The sequence below is a fragment of the Megascapheus bottae genome, chromosome 2, assembly GCF_031878675.1.
Source record: "Megascapheus bottae isolate mThoBot1 chromosome 2, mThoBot2.hap1, whole genome shotgun sequence".
Lineage (NCBI taxonomy): Eukaryota > Metazoa > Chordata > Mammalia > Rodentia > Geomyidae > Megascapheus > Megascapheus bottae.
Window position 1 is genome coordinate 17,052,137 of NC_143510.1, and position 14,964 is coordinate 17,067,100.

At 39.1% G+C, this 14,964-nt stretch overlaps 1 protein-coding gene across 2 annotated transcripts in view; it reads left to right on the forward strand.

Annotated features, from left to right (window-relative positions):
- The window catches only part of Dcp1a (decapping mRNA 1A), a 49,870-nt gene that overhangs the window by 13,890 nt on the left and 21,016 nt on the right, over positions 1 to 14,964 (forward strand). Inside the window, exons 1-2 of one of the 2 annotated variants that reach the window (XM_090320935.1) lie at positions 8,879 to 8,908; positions 11,649 to 11,715. In XM_090320935.1, the coding sequence (XP_090177061.1) occupies positions 11,708 to 11,715 (8 nt within the window). In that variant the 5' untranslated portion in view covers positions 8,879 to 8,908; positions 11,649 to 11,707. Of the gene's footprint in view, positions 1 to 8,878; positions 8,909 to 11,648; positions 11,716 to 14,964 lie in introns of those variants that run through there. The other variant, XM_090320927.1, reaches the window with a different exon arrangement.

Genomic DNA, 14,964 nt, shown 5'->3' on the forward strand with positions numbered 1-14,964 from the left:
ATGTGTACTATTACAACTAAATGAGCCTTGGCAAAAGAAAAGGTTGCCTACCCCTGGTAGAGATTTGGTGGATACAACCATCAAATGTATATTGTAAAATAAAGAAAAAAAAACACGAATCAAATGTTATTAAAATAATAGGCAGATTTGAAAGTAACCAAGTAGAACTTACAGAAATTAAACTTTTAATTACTGAGATAAACTCTACTTGGATTCAACAGTTAATTAATGACAGCTAAAGAAAATTGGTGAGCTCAAAGAACCATCTGAGGAAATACAGATGTATCCCCCAAAGAGGAAAATAAAAAGAGAAATAGGACAGAGAGGATAAAATTAGAACATCTAATGCTATGTATAAGAATTAATGGTAAGGAGTTGGAAATGTGATGTAGTGCTTCCTTGGTACCAAATAGACAGAAATAGCCAGAAGTGGTGCTGTGGCTCAAATGGTAGAGTGCTAGCCTTGAGAAAGCCCAAGGACAGTGCCCAAGCCCTGAGTTCAAGCCCCAGGACTGCCAAAAAGGAAAAAATAAAATGCTTTTCCCCAAAACCTCCATCAGGGGTCTTTGAGTGCTATTTCTGTGGATACCTATTGGGAGTGAAAGTGGTAACCTGAAATCTGTAAATATATACTTCGTATACTTTGTGTAATATATCACTTATTATGAAGTGTCTCAAGAATTTTAAGCAACTTTTACAATTTTGCTTTTGGATTAACATATATTCGTTAGTACATATGAAGGTTTCATTGTGATATTTCCATACATGCACAGTGTACTTTGAGTAAATTCACTCCTCCCATATTCCCATTTCCTCCATGAGCAATTTTTTTAGACATCTAGAACTTGATACGTGAATCAAGAAGAAAGTTAAATATAACATCTGTTTTCTTGGGTTTTTGTTTTGCAACTAGACAGCAGTCTACAATACAGCCCAGTTAATTGAAAATGTTAAGGTGTAGATACTGTGGCTTAAACTCAGGGCCTGAGAGTTGTCCCTCAGCTCTTTTCTTCAAAGCTAGCACTCTACCACTTGAGCCACAGCTCCACTCATGGCTTTTGTTAGTTAATTGGAGATACAGGTTTGACAGACTTCACTGCCCTGGCTAGCTTCAAACTATGACCTTTACATCTTAGACTTTTTAATAGCTAGAATTACAAGTATGAGCAACTGACACCCAGCTCAGTACTGCCATTACATGTTGTATAAGAAACCTTTTCAGTACTGCTTTTTACTTTGTTTTTAAGTTTACAAAGGTAGTTATTTAATTCAGAAGCAAACCATAATTTAGTGATCATTTTCTAAATGCTAAACTATACATATTAAAAGTTTGGTGTACTTTTAGAGATTTTTCTTCTTTGTCTTTAAGTTATATTGTTAGAAAATTATGAGCAGAAGTCACTAAGGTATATTGGACACAAGTGTAAGGAACTGTCTTCTTGATAAGGGTCAAGATTTTTAATGGTATATGATGTCACATTAATCACTGAGCTATTCTTTATTTTTAACCTATGGGTCAATAAGACATACTGGTTTAAGGTCTATATATTGAAATCGCCTAACAAATACTGAAAATATGATCTGCCAGAGAGGTGTAAAGGTATTTATATGTTTTTCTTGGTTATTTTCAGTAATAAACATCATACATTAATTATAATTTTCTGTCTAATTTTATTATGTGCTTAGGAAAGTTTTAACCAAAAGATAGATGATTATTTTGTGTGTTAAACTTGGCATCTTTTTTTTTTTTTTTTTGCCAGTCATGGGCTTGAGCTCACCTCAGCACCATTTCTGGATTTTTTTCTAAGTATGTGGTACCGAGGAATTGAACCTAGGTCTTCGTGCATGCTAGGCAAGCACTCTACCACTAGGCCAAACTCCTAGCCCCGTAAACTTGGCATCTTTGTACTGGAAAATACTTGGTTTTTTTTTTTTTTTTTTTAGCAAAAACAACTTTAAGGGGTTCTTCAAGTGATAACTTGGGCCAAGTTCCCACTGTATGCCACTTTCATCTTTTTTAAATCTTTTCTGTAATACCAAAGTAGCTTTGAAAGATTAAACAACAACAAAATCTTTCTCAGTTTTTCAAAAGAGCCCAGGTATATCCTGAATTTTATTTTACTTTCATACTTTCTCATAGTAGCAGATTTGTTTTAACAATACTCTGTAATAGGTAAAACCCAACCTGAAATTTTCTGAAGAAAATGTTACTGACAAAACAGTTATTCATGTGTATTGCTCTATAGCCAGCTTAACAACAAAAAAATCAATTACCCTTCTAATACAATTGAAAATAAATTATTCTTGCTATAAGATATTTAAAGATCTTACCTGCAAAAGCCTGGAAGAAGTACCCTTTTGTTTCCACTTCACTTACAATTTTTCCTTTATACTTTCCATCTGTGTCTTGAAAGAGAGTGTTTTTAATTAAAGTTAGATCACTAGAAAAAGTAGGTGGATTCATTTCCAGAGTGTTGAAAATGCAGCTGCCAAATGGAAAGTTGTAGCTGAAGAAATGCTGGAGGAGGTGCTTCTTTTTTTTTGGTCTCTTCTAGTCCTTTCTCAGTTCAATGGCAAGACTCAGAACAGTAGAGATGGTAGGTGGCTGTTGGCATTTGCATCAGATCTTCAGAGTAAAAGCACAGTGCAAAAAGTTTCCTTGTAAGTTGAGTTTATAATTTATCAAGTCAAAAAATGTGAGTTCTACCTCCAAACTGAAAGAGGAATTTATAAACAATAAAAGTTCCACAGTTCAGTCTCTGTGATTGTGGGGTTCAGCACAGCACTTCTTTCTTTCACAGTATGTGAAGAAAGACAGCCTTCCACCATCAGCTGCAACACTGCTATTGTTGGTATGATTCTGTAATCAGTGAAGGTAACTGCATTTAGTCCAGCCTCCTGGGCCTAGATAAGAGCCTCACTGTTGCCTCTTTTGTAGATTGACGAGGTAAAAGCATCATGAGAACATAGAATAACTTAAATTGGAAGGCTGACTGTGATGCTGTGAGGTCAGAAATTTGAAAAACATGTACTGCTTGGTATTCTGGTGGAGCCCCTACCAAGAGCCTTCTTGGTAGTTTTTTTAGTCCATGACCATTTCAGAATTTCCAAAGTGAATTCTTACCATTTACTGGGTACTGGCTTTTTCCCCCTAAGATAATGTGAGCAGATAAAAATACTTATCTTTTTATTTTGATGCAGTATTAACAAATAGAGACTTTAAAAGTTAATCACATAGACGATTTGTCTTAGGTAATTATATTAATATTTTATTTTGAAAATTCACAAAAAAATGGTAAAGTTCAATACAATTTTTAAATTTGATTATTAAAAAGTAATTTCAAAGCCAAGCACTAGTGGCTCATGCCTATAATCTTAGCTACTGGGGAGGCTGAGATCCGAGGCTTGTCATTCAAAGCCAGACTGGCCATAAAAGTCCATGAGTTCTTATCTCCAATTGAAAACCGAAAGTTTGCACTGTGGCTCAAGTGGTAAACACACTAGCTTTGAGCACAAAGAGGCTCAAGAATAGTGCCCAGGCCCTGAGTTTAAGCCCTAGCCAAAAAAAAAAAAAAAAAGAGTAACTTCAGAGTCTCTAAAGCAACTCCTAGTCTAAGGAAATAAAAACTACTGTGGATTGGGCAGAATAAACCTTAATTCTGAAGGTTCAGATACTAAGGAGGATCCAGGCAGACTTGGACTTCTGGGACTTACAGAGTCACTAGTTCCCACTTTTTATTTTTCTACTTAGCAAATTGGAAGTCTAGAACAAGCATTTGCTACCAACGTTTAAGAATGGGAACATTTTAGTACTTGCCAGTCACTAATCCCAGCATACCTTTTACACTGTAGGCAATTGTGCTTATACCTGATTTGGATGATTTAGTAAATTGGTAGATAAAAAGTGTAAGAAAGCAGAAACTAGGGAAATATTCGTCTGCTCTACCAACATTTTATCACAACAGTAATCGTTTTCAGTAACTACTTGAGAAGAAACCAGGCCTTAAGGAGTGAAGAGTGCTATGTGTCATCTACAGCAGGCAAAATCCTACTGTGATGCATTGTTTTGTTTGGAGATGCCCATCATTGAAGAATTTTACAAAATGATATAGAAGTGAATGGCCATAATACTATTGGATTCATCTTCCTACTTTCCAAAGATGAGGGGAAAATAAAGATTAGTGGTCCTTTCACGTGACACAATCCTACATTGAGATTTTGCTTTTTAAAAAATGGAAGCAATATTTCTGTTAAATACATTCTCTAATTTAGAGAGCGAATATTTTTTAAAAATTGCAAACTAGGGAGCATTCAGAATAGAATTTTCTTAGATCTTTTAGCTTATAAATTTTACCCATTGTTCAGAAAATGAATACTGCCACATGAATTTTAGAAATTTGGTTTTCACTCCAGCACAGTAGCATTCTAAGATCACTGTTCTTCAGGCCCAAGAGGGTTAAGTTGCTAAGGTGACTTGAACCACACTCATCAGCTTTACTTGTAGACACATAGCATCTTCTCACATAAGTGATTGCATCTATCCAAAGCTCCTGTATAAATTGCAGGCCAGTCATTCTTTGCCTTCCTACCCTTTCCTTTTCCTTCCCTCTCTTCTGTTCCTCTACCCCAAAGGAAAGAACCTTCTGATTATAACTGATTATAAAGTAATATGAAAGTGTAGTTTGCTATAATCAAAGCCTCTCTTTCAGGCTAAAAGCATGACTCTTAAGTGGTAGACCACTTGCTTATTAACAAGTATGAGACACCCAAGTTCAAACCCCATTACCAGTAAGCTCATAATTTCTAGAGCCAGGCACTGGTATCTCACTTCTTTAATCTTACTAGTCAGGAGGCTAACATCTTAGGATCATGGTTCAAAACCAGTTTGGCAGGAAAGTCCATGAGACTTTATCTCCAATTAATCAACAGAAATGGAACTTGTGGCTTAAGTAGTAGAATACTAGCCTTGAGGAAAAGAGCTCAGGGACAATGCCCAGAACTGAAATGCCCCAGGACCCATAGAAACAAAGTTAAAAAAAAAAAAAAGAGGCTGGGAGTATGGCCTAGTGGTAGAGTGCTTGCCTAGCATGCGTGAAGCCCTGGATTAAATTCCTCAGAACCTCATACACAGAAAAAGCCAGAAATGGCACTATGGCTCAAGTGGTAAAGCACTAGCCTTGAGAAAGCTCAAAGACAGTACCCAGGCCCCAAGTTCAAGCCCCATGACTGGCGGGGGGGGGGGCAGTAAAAATAAAAGAAGCCCCATTTTCTTGTTGTCTTGGGGATTGAGCCAAAGTCTCACCAGGAAAAAGTCTCTCACCAGGAAAAAGCAGAAACTGGAAACATGACTCAAGTGGTACAGCACCAAACTTGAGTAAGAAAAGTCAAGCAAGAGCTTCATATCGGGCCGGGAGTTTGGCCTAGTGGTTAAAGTGCTTGCCTAGCATGCATGAAGACCCAGGTTCGATTCCTCGGTACCACATACATAGAAAAAAGCCGGAAGTGGTGCTGAGGCTCAAGTGGTAGAGCTCTAACCTTGAGAAAGTCCAAGGACAGTGCTCAGGCCCTGAGCTCAAGCCCAGGACCAGCAAAAAAAAAAAAAAAAAAAAAAGAGCTTCATATCCCATGTTCAAATCCCAGTATTGGCACCAAAAATTATAAAAATAAATAGGAAGCAGGGCCGGGAGTTTGGCCTAGTGGTAGAGTATTTGCCTAGCATGCACGAAGACCCGGGTTCGATTCCTTGGCACCACATATATATATTAAAAAAAAAGCCAGAAGTGGTGCTGAGGCTCAAGAGCTAGAGCTCTAGCCTTGAGAAAGTCCAAGGACAGTGCTTAGGCCCTGAGCTCAAGCCCAGGACTGGCAGAAAAAATAAATAAATAGGAAGCAGATCAAATATCTACATACCAAATCAAAATGGAGCCATGAGAGAGCACTAGCTGTTTTGGTGATTGGTGACTATTTTTATTTTTTTACCAGTCCTAGGGCTTGAACTCAGGGCTTGGACACTGTCTTTAAACACTTTTTTTCTCAGGGTTAGTACTCTGCTACTTAAGCTACAGAGCCACTTCCGACTTTTTCTGTGTATGTGGTTCCAGGGCTTCATGCAGGCTAGGTGAGCAAGCTGTCACTAGGAACCCATGCTCCCAGCCCAATTGGTGATATTTTATAGCATCTCTAAAATACTTCAAGCTATGTGCGTGCCCATGTCAGTCCTAGGGTTTGAACTTGGAGGCTGAACGCTATCGCTTAGCTTTTTTGTTGAATGCTACTGCTCCACTACTTTAACCATGGTTGTACTTCTGGCATTGGAAATAAGGGTAGGATTATAGGAGTGAGCTTCCAGTGCTAGCAAGACTAGGATTTGGCAGTCTCCAAACCACTTGGATTTTTATTTCTTTGTGTACCATACACTAGTCAAGATGACAAACAGTATTATGTAGCATCAAGTCCTAATAAAAAGCTATATCTGGGGCTGGGAGTTTGGCCTAGTCGTAGAGTGCTTGCCTAGCATGCACGAAGACCCAGGTTCGATTCCTCGGTACCCCACATACATAGCAAAAGGCCGGAAGTGGTGCTGAGGTTCAAGTGGTAGAATGCTAGCCTTGAGAAAGTCCAAGGACAGTGCTCAAGCCCAGGACTGGCAAAAAAAAAAAAAACTATATAAAGAGGGCTCTCTAGAAACTAGAAAACTTTACACTTTTCTCAGTGTTAATCCAGATATATATATAATCTTCATTGTTAATACTGTTTCTAAAGGAAAGGGTTTCATGTGAAAAGCAAGGGAAACATTTGGGTTTTACGTTCTGGAGTTTGAAGTCAAGGCAGGTACTGTACCACGAGGCCACACCTCTAAGCCAACTTGGATTGTAGGGGGAGGGGGGGAGAGTAAAGTGTTGGGGGCTGAGTAATGCCATGTCTAATAACTTTCTGCTGAGACAAGGCAAGGCACAAGAGGCAGAGCACAAGACTTGATTACGATTGGTTACAAATGTGTTATTGTTTATCACTCTGTGCTGGGACCTAGAGTGAGGGTATAATAGCTGGAGGGACTTCCTCAGGAGGGGTTTTTGTTTTTTGTTTTTTGTTTTTTTGGAGAGATTTTCCTGCCTTGATGAAGCTGCGTGGCGTCTCTGTTCGTGCTCCAGGGAAGGAAGGCTGAGTGCAGGAGGACAGTGGTCTCCTATCGCAGCTTGGCCTGGTTGGGGTGGGATGGGATCGAGAGGGACTGGGGACAAAGGACCCCGACAGTAAAGCCTATTTATTGAGGCTCCAGGGCAAGAGGGGATTGAAAATGCATGGAAGAGGGCAAATTCTGGCATTCTCATCCTCAATGGATTAGGCCCTTCCTGGACCCATACTCTTATTTGCATCTTGATACAGATAAAAATGCAACCTAAAGACAATTAGATGTTCTAGCTGGGCACTGTGGCTCATGCCTGTAATCCTAGCTACTCAGGAGGCTGACATCTAAGAATCATAATTCAAAGCCATCCCTGGCACTAAAAAGTCCATGAGACTCTTATCTCCAATTATTCACCAGAAAACCAGAAGTAGCACTGTGCTCAAAGGCAGTAGTCTTGAGCTGAAGAGCTCAGGGACAATGCCCAGACCCAGAGTTCAAGCCCCAAGACCAACAACAACAAAAAGACAATTAGGTGTTGTATAACACCTCCTAGCTTTTCAATGACTTTCCTATATACTCCTGACTGAATGTTTTCATCTTGGGGGAAAAAAAACTTAACAAGCAGAATCCTGTCATTATTTGCTGTTGCAAAATAATACTACATTGCCAAAAGTCTTAGATCTCTTTGGTGTAGCTAATGGAGAAATTATTTCAGAATGTCTCAGCAAGGGAATTGTTGGCAGGATATGTTGGGCCTTCAAGTGTAAGTTCTCTCAAGAGCTGAATACTTACATTTAGAGACAAGGTCCTCTGTGGTTTTAGGTATCTAGTGAACTTATCTGTCTTTCTTCACTAGTGGCCGTGACAGGCTCTGTGGCAGCTCCCTGGGCTTTCTTGCCAGTTGCATGCACTGAGTATTTGATATGTTGGCAGACAGCTGATTCTTGGATGCGTCTCTGAACCTGTACAGGTCTGCTTCTGGCAGAATTGAGTGTGACTCTTATCCTTTACCCATTAAGCTATCATTGTAGCTTCCTTATCTTTATTTCTTCTGCAAACATGCCTTTGAAAGTGTTTGTCTCTTTTTTGGCAGTTTATTTGACAACGTATGAGTGTAGAAACATTTGTCTTATTTCTAAATTTTATTTCTTTGAAAGGGAGTGAGTTGACAGCTCTAATTATTTTTATTTTCCATATGGAATTATCTTTTCAAGTGTTTCACTCACAATCTTCTATGAACATTTAATTGCCTTTGTTTAGACCAGAAAAAGTTTTCTATTCCTCTCTGGGCTCTGTATATTGTGTATCATAAACATTGTTTCATCACAATAAATCATATGAATATGTCCAGATATATATTGTATATTAGAGGAGAACTGAAACCTTTGGACTTTGGTGTTTGGGTGTTCCTTGCCAAAGTTGGGAAGGACGTATTTAAAGAAAGATGATTGCATGTTATTGCCATATATGGAGACTTTTCAAAGCCAATCTGATTTACTCTTAACTTGGAGTGAGCTTTAGTTGCTAAGAGCATAACTGAGATAATGCTTAGTAATTATCTACTCTGTAACAGGCTACTTTTGTTGTGTTCCTTTCATTGAGATGTCAGAGCTGGCTTAATTTGTTGATTTACATGATGTTAAACATTCTACAAATTACTGGTTATTCTGTTTTGGAATTCTGTGAACAAAATAGCCACTATGACAGTGGGTTCTAAACATGGAAAGCTAGTTGCAGCAGGTTGAATACCCAAAAGGTGACCTGCTGAGCTGCCTCCAGGTAGGGCCATCACCTTTAAGGACCAGGGCCAGACCTGGACCAGCGGTTAGAGAACATTTAGTATGACTGGGATTTTCCCTGCCACAGAAGCCTCCTTATAAACAAGATGGGGTGGAAAAAAATCTTGTTCATATTCTTCCTTCATTAAAAATAAAGCCATGGGGCCGGGAGTTTGTCCTAGTGGTAGAGTGCTTGCCTTGCATGCATGAAGACCCAGGTTCGATTCCTCGGCACCACATACATAGAAAAAAGCCAGAAGTGGTGCTGTGGCTCAAGTAGTAGAGCCCTAGCCTTGAGAAAATCCAGGGACAGTGCTCAGGCCCTGAGCTCATGCCCAGGAATGGCAATAAATAAAGAAAGAAAGAAAGAAAGAAAGAAAGAAAGAAAGCCATTTAATCAGAACAGTTGAAAACCCCAGCTTTTATTTCTGTCAAAGAAAAAATTTTTTATGAAACTAACCCTTCTATATATTGCCTTTAGCATAACAATAAAAATGTTTAGGGGTTTTTTTTGTTGTTTTTTTGTTTTGTTTGTTTTTGCCAGTCCTGGGCTTGAGCTCAGGGCCTGAGCACTGTCCTTGGACTTTCTCAAGGCTAGCACTCTACAACTTGAGCCTCAGCACCACTTCCAGCTTTTTTCTATGTATGTGGTACCAAGGAATCGAACCCGGGTCTTCGTGCATGCTAGGCAAGTACTTTACCAGTAGGCCAAACTCCCGGCCCCTGTTTAGGGTTTTTTAAAGTTTTTATCCGCCTTGAAATCTTGTGTAGGGTGATGGCATTAGTATTAATTCAGAATGAAACATATTTTGCCATTAAAGTAATGGTTATTAAGAGTAACCTTTCTTTTTTTTTTTGTAAGTGATTATTGAGTATCTTAGTCAAACAGGGAAAAAAAGGAGGGAGGACATTTCTTCCTGTTTTTACTTTTTTTGCAGTTTTTTGTTTTTGTTTTGCCAGTCCTGAGGCTTGAGCCCACGACCTGAGTACTATTCTTGGGCCTTCTCAAGGCTAGGACTCTACACTTAGCCAGCACCACTTCTGGCTTTTTCTATGTATACGGTACCAAGGAACTGAACCCAGGTCTTCATGCATGGTAGACAAGCATTCTACCACTAGACCAAACTCAAATCCTTTTTTTTACTGTTGTTGTTTTGTAGTTTTTGTTTTGTGGTTTGTTTTTGCCAGTTCTGGGCCTTGAATTCAGGGCCTGGGCACTGTCCTTGGGTTTTCTCAAAGCTAGTTCTACCACTTGAGCCACAGCACCATTTCTGGCTTTTTTCTATGTATGTGGTACTGAGGAATTGAACCCAGGTCTTCGTGCATGCGAGGCAAGCACTGTACCACTAGGCCAAACTCCTGGCCCCTTTTTGCAGTTTTTATTTTGTAGTCTTTATGGGAGGGTTTTCTTCATTTTTGTATTTTCCGAGTGCTGGGGCTTGAACTTAAGGCCTTGAACTCTCTCATTGGGATTTTTTCAGTCACATCTGATATTCTACCCTTGAACCTTACCTCTAGTCCAGTATTTTCCTGATTAGTTAGAGATGAAGTCTTGAGGACTTCCGTATCTTTTATCTACCTTATCCAAAACATGTTTGTGATAGATTTCTGTGTTGTCAGCTCTAATAATAAGTGTGATCATGCTGGGAAAGATGGCAAAAGAAATGACCAAATGAGCTCAGTATAGTTGATCTGAGGTTGGATACGGAGAGTGTGTGTGTGTGTGTGTGTGTGTGTGTGTGTGTTACTTCCCTACCCCTTAAACCACAGGGCCATTTCCAATTTTCTGGTGGTTAATTGGGGAGAAGAGTCCCACGGATTTTAGTGCCCAGGCTGGCTTTGAACCCTGATCCTCAGATCCTAGCCTCCTGAATAGCTAGGATTACAGGCATGAGCCACCCCATCTGGCTGCACTTACTTTTCTTAAATGAAAGCTTTTAAATGAAAGCTTTTACTGTAACATTTCAATTCCATATTTTAAGATTCAATTCTTGTCTCTAGTTTGACAGTGAAAATGGTATTTTAATAATTAAGTCATCCAGGTTCCATTCCTCAGTCCCACCTACATAGAAAAAAGCCAGAAGTGGTGCTATGGCTCAAGTGGTGGAGCTCTGACTTTGAGAAAGCCCAAGGACAGTGCTCATGCCCTGAGCTGAAGCCCAGGACTGGCAAAAATAATAATAATTATTATTAAGTCATTTTCTATCATTTTGGAATACATTTTAATATGGATATTGATTGAGTCTTAGTTTAATTGATAGCCCTTGCTTTCTTTCTTGGTAGTAAATAATGGTGCATCTTAGATTTGGTAATAATATCTAAAACCAACTGCCTTTTGGACTGTGTGTCTGTCTGTCTGTCTGTCTGTCTATCTGTCTATCTATCTGTCACTGGAATTGAAACCAGACTCAGGCTCATTTTTAAAATCTTGGGAGAGTCTTGCTTATCAGACTGGCCTTAAACTTGTCATCCATCTACATCAGTCTCTCCAGTAGCTGGGATTTGGGGCATGAACCTCCATATCCAGCTTTTTGCAATTTTCATTTAAATATTTTATCTATCCTAATTTTAACAGTCAGGGAGTTTGTTGCTTTGTTTTTTGTTTTTTCTTTTAGCACAATTATTAACAATTTGGGATTTAATGGTAAGTTCAGTGATAGTCTTTGATGATAATTTATTATGTATGTATATGCATGTTAAAGCCTCACTTCCCCTCATTGTTTTTTCTTTTGTTTTTCAAGTGTCAATATACAGTATCTGGTTTTATGACAAGAATGACTGTCATCGCATAGCAAAACTGATGGCTGAGTAAGTATATTATATATTATTTAATACATTTAATTAATAAAATATATTTGTATGTGCATAGATATATACACATATATGAGAATGAAAAATTACTCCTCTCCCCATTTCTCTTTGTTGCTGAAGGGTTTTTTTGTTTTGTTTTGTTTGTTTGTTTTGCCAGTCCTGGACTTGAGCTCAGGGCCTGAACACTGTCCTTGGGTTTTCTCAAGGCTAGAGCTCTCCATTTGAGCCTCAGCACTACTTCTGCCTTTTTTTCTATGAATGTGGTACCTAGGAATTGAACCTGGGTCTTCATGCATGCTAGGCAAGCACTACCACTAGGCCAAACTCCTGGCCCTGTTGCTGAAGTTTTTAAACTCATTATATCTTTCCCGATTGCCTTTTCATTGCCAAAACTTTGAAAAGAAATCTAAGGTAACTAAAATCCTAGTGCTTCCAAATGTTCCCAAATGTGTTTCTTTCCAGTCTTTTTCTTTATGTGTATTAGGCTGATATGTGATTGTTTTTATGAAAATTAGAGCCTACTAAATATCCTGGTTTTAATGTCAACAGCATTTTTTCAGGACAGTAAATTTCCTCTGTAGTATTTATAGTGACTTCAATACATCCAATCCTACACTATACACTTGCCAAATGACTTAACTCCAGAGAGTATCAGTTACATCCAGTGCACAGCTTGTCAACCAAAACAAGCTATCGAAATTTATTTTTTTGAACTCAGGGCCTGAGCATTGTTCTTAGGCTTTTCTCAAGGCTAGAGCTCTTCCACTTGAGCCACAGCACCACTTTTGACTTTTTATATATATGTGGTACAGAGGAATTGAACCTGGGTCTTCATGCATGCTAGGCAAACATTCTACCACTAGGCCAAACATCCAGTCCTAGCTATCGAAATTTCTCTTGTAACAACTGTTACATTATACGGTAATAGTATATGTCCATATTTAATTCCTTCTGATACAACTAGGTTTAGCAGTCTACAGATTGTAAGTTATAAATGTTTTAAGAAGACTGTTTTGAAATTTGAAAAAAATACTTCTGTGTTTTTATCAGAGCTTGAACTTAGAACCTTGTGCTTTTTCTACTCATGGCTGGCATTCTACCACTTGAACCATGGCTCTCTTCTGGCTTTTTTTTGGGGGGGTAGTTATGGGGATTGAACCCAGGACCCAGTTGTCCCTGAGCTCTTTTGCTCAGGACTAGCATTCTACAACTTTGAGCCACAGCTCTACTTCTAGTTTTCTGGTGGTTAATTGGAGATAAGGATCTCATGGATTTTCCTGCCTAGACTGGCTTCAAACTATTCCATCTTCGGATCTTATTCTCCTAAGTATAACTAGCTAGGATTGTAGAAATGAGCCACTAGTACTAAACTAAAGTAATTTTCATTTAGTTGATGTTTTGAAGGATGATTCACCTTTTTACAAACTGGCCCATAGAAAACCTCAGCTGGGGAGCTGGGAGTTTGGCCTAGTGGTAGAGTGCTTGCCTAGCATGCATGAAGGCCTGGGTTCGATTCCTTAGTACCACATACATAGAAAAAAAAAGCTAGAAGTGGTCCTGAGGCTCAAGTGGTAGAGCTCTAGCCTTGAGAAAGTTCAAGGACAGTGCTCAGGCCCTGAGCTCAAGCCTAGGACTGGCAAAAAATAAAAAACAAAAAGAAAACCACAGCTGGCATTCCTATCTGCATTTCTGGATTGGTACTCTGGATTCTGAGAACACTGATACTGAAAGGGCCTTAGGGACCTGCAGAGCTTGGGCCAAATGCTGCAGTGAGAGGCAAGTTTCAGCACTTGTGCTTTCTTTTCAGTGTTACCAGAATCATATGTAAACCTCTTCCCTCATGTCAAAATTCTTTCTTCTGCAGTGTATCTACATGTTTGCAAAAAGTCTTTAAACTTTTCAATTTTTAGTTAATTAAATCACAGCTCAGTAGTTCTCAAAACTTCATACAATAGCATTCAGACACCAGTGGTTCACTCCTGTAGTCCTAGCAATTCAGGATGTTCATCCATGAGTACTGTGGTTTGAAGTCAGCCTGGGCAGGAAAGTCCAGAAGACTCTTACCTCCAATTAACCACCAAAAAGCCAGAAGTAGAGTTCTGGCATAAGTGATGGAGCACTTGAGTAAAACAAACTCAGGGACAGGCCCCAAGTTCAATCCCCAGGACCAGCAATAGCTAATACCAAACATATTCCTTTTGGGTGTTTACCTGTCACCTGTTCTGTCATCTCTTCTAGTCCTGAGCTTCAGGACAGTTTCATGTTTATTAGGTGCACCCTGAAGAACATTGCTTCCTGTGAATTTATCACTCTTATCAGAAAAGATACTTATAAAGCCCCTTGCAATCTCTCACATCTATAATCCTAGCTATTTGAGATGAAGAGATCAGGAAGATTCAGTTTGGGCAAACTGTTAGCAAGATGCCATTTCAGTCAATACATTAGACAGTATGGTATGTTCCTGTGATCCCAGCTATGTGGGAAGCCTAGTTATCTGTGAGTTGTGAGGCTATAAGTAGGAAGGTTGCCATAGGAAAAAAAATGTACTCTCTACATGAAAAGTAACTAAAACAAAAGAAGGCGTGGGACTTGGCTCAAGTGGTAGAACACCTGTCTAGCAACAAGGCCCTGAATTCATACCTCAATACTGCCACACAAAGAAAGGAAGGAAGGAAAGGGCTGGGAGTTTGACTTTTGGCCCATGGGTAAGAGTACTTGCCTAGCATGCATGAAGGTTTGATTCCTTGGTACCATATACATAGAAAAGGTGGAAATAGTGCTATGGCTCAAGTGGAAGAGCTCTAGCCTTGAGAAAAGCCTAAGAACAGTGCTCAGGCCCTGAGTTCAAGCCCCAGGCTTGGAAAAAACAAACAGGAAGATAGGTGGGTAGATAGGTGTTGGGTCTTTAGCAGCACATTTTGTTTTGAAAATACTATATCTAAATAAAATTAAACATTTTTCAACAGAGGTATTAATTTATAAGAACAAAGGTTTCAACTATCCAGTGAGCTCTACCCCCAGCCAGTGTTCACTTTTTTTATTTTGAATAACTAAACACATTCCTTTTTCTGATTACCATGGTTTGTTGATCTAGAGTATTTCTCTTAAATATCTGAACTTCGGAAAGTATTGATACATTCAGAGTTAGTCCCGCTAAATGAGAATTTGGGGCCTCTGCTTTAAAAAATAGCTCTTTGAACAGCCGGGCACGATCACTCACACTTACAATCCTAGCTACTCAAGAGG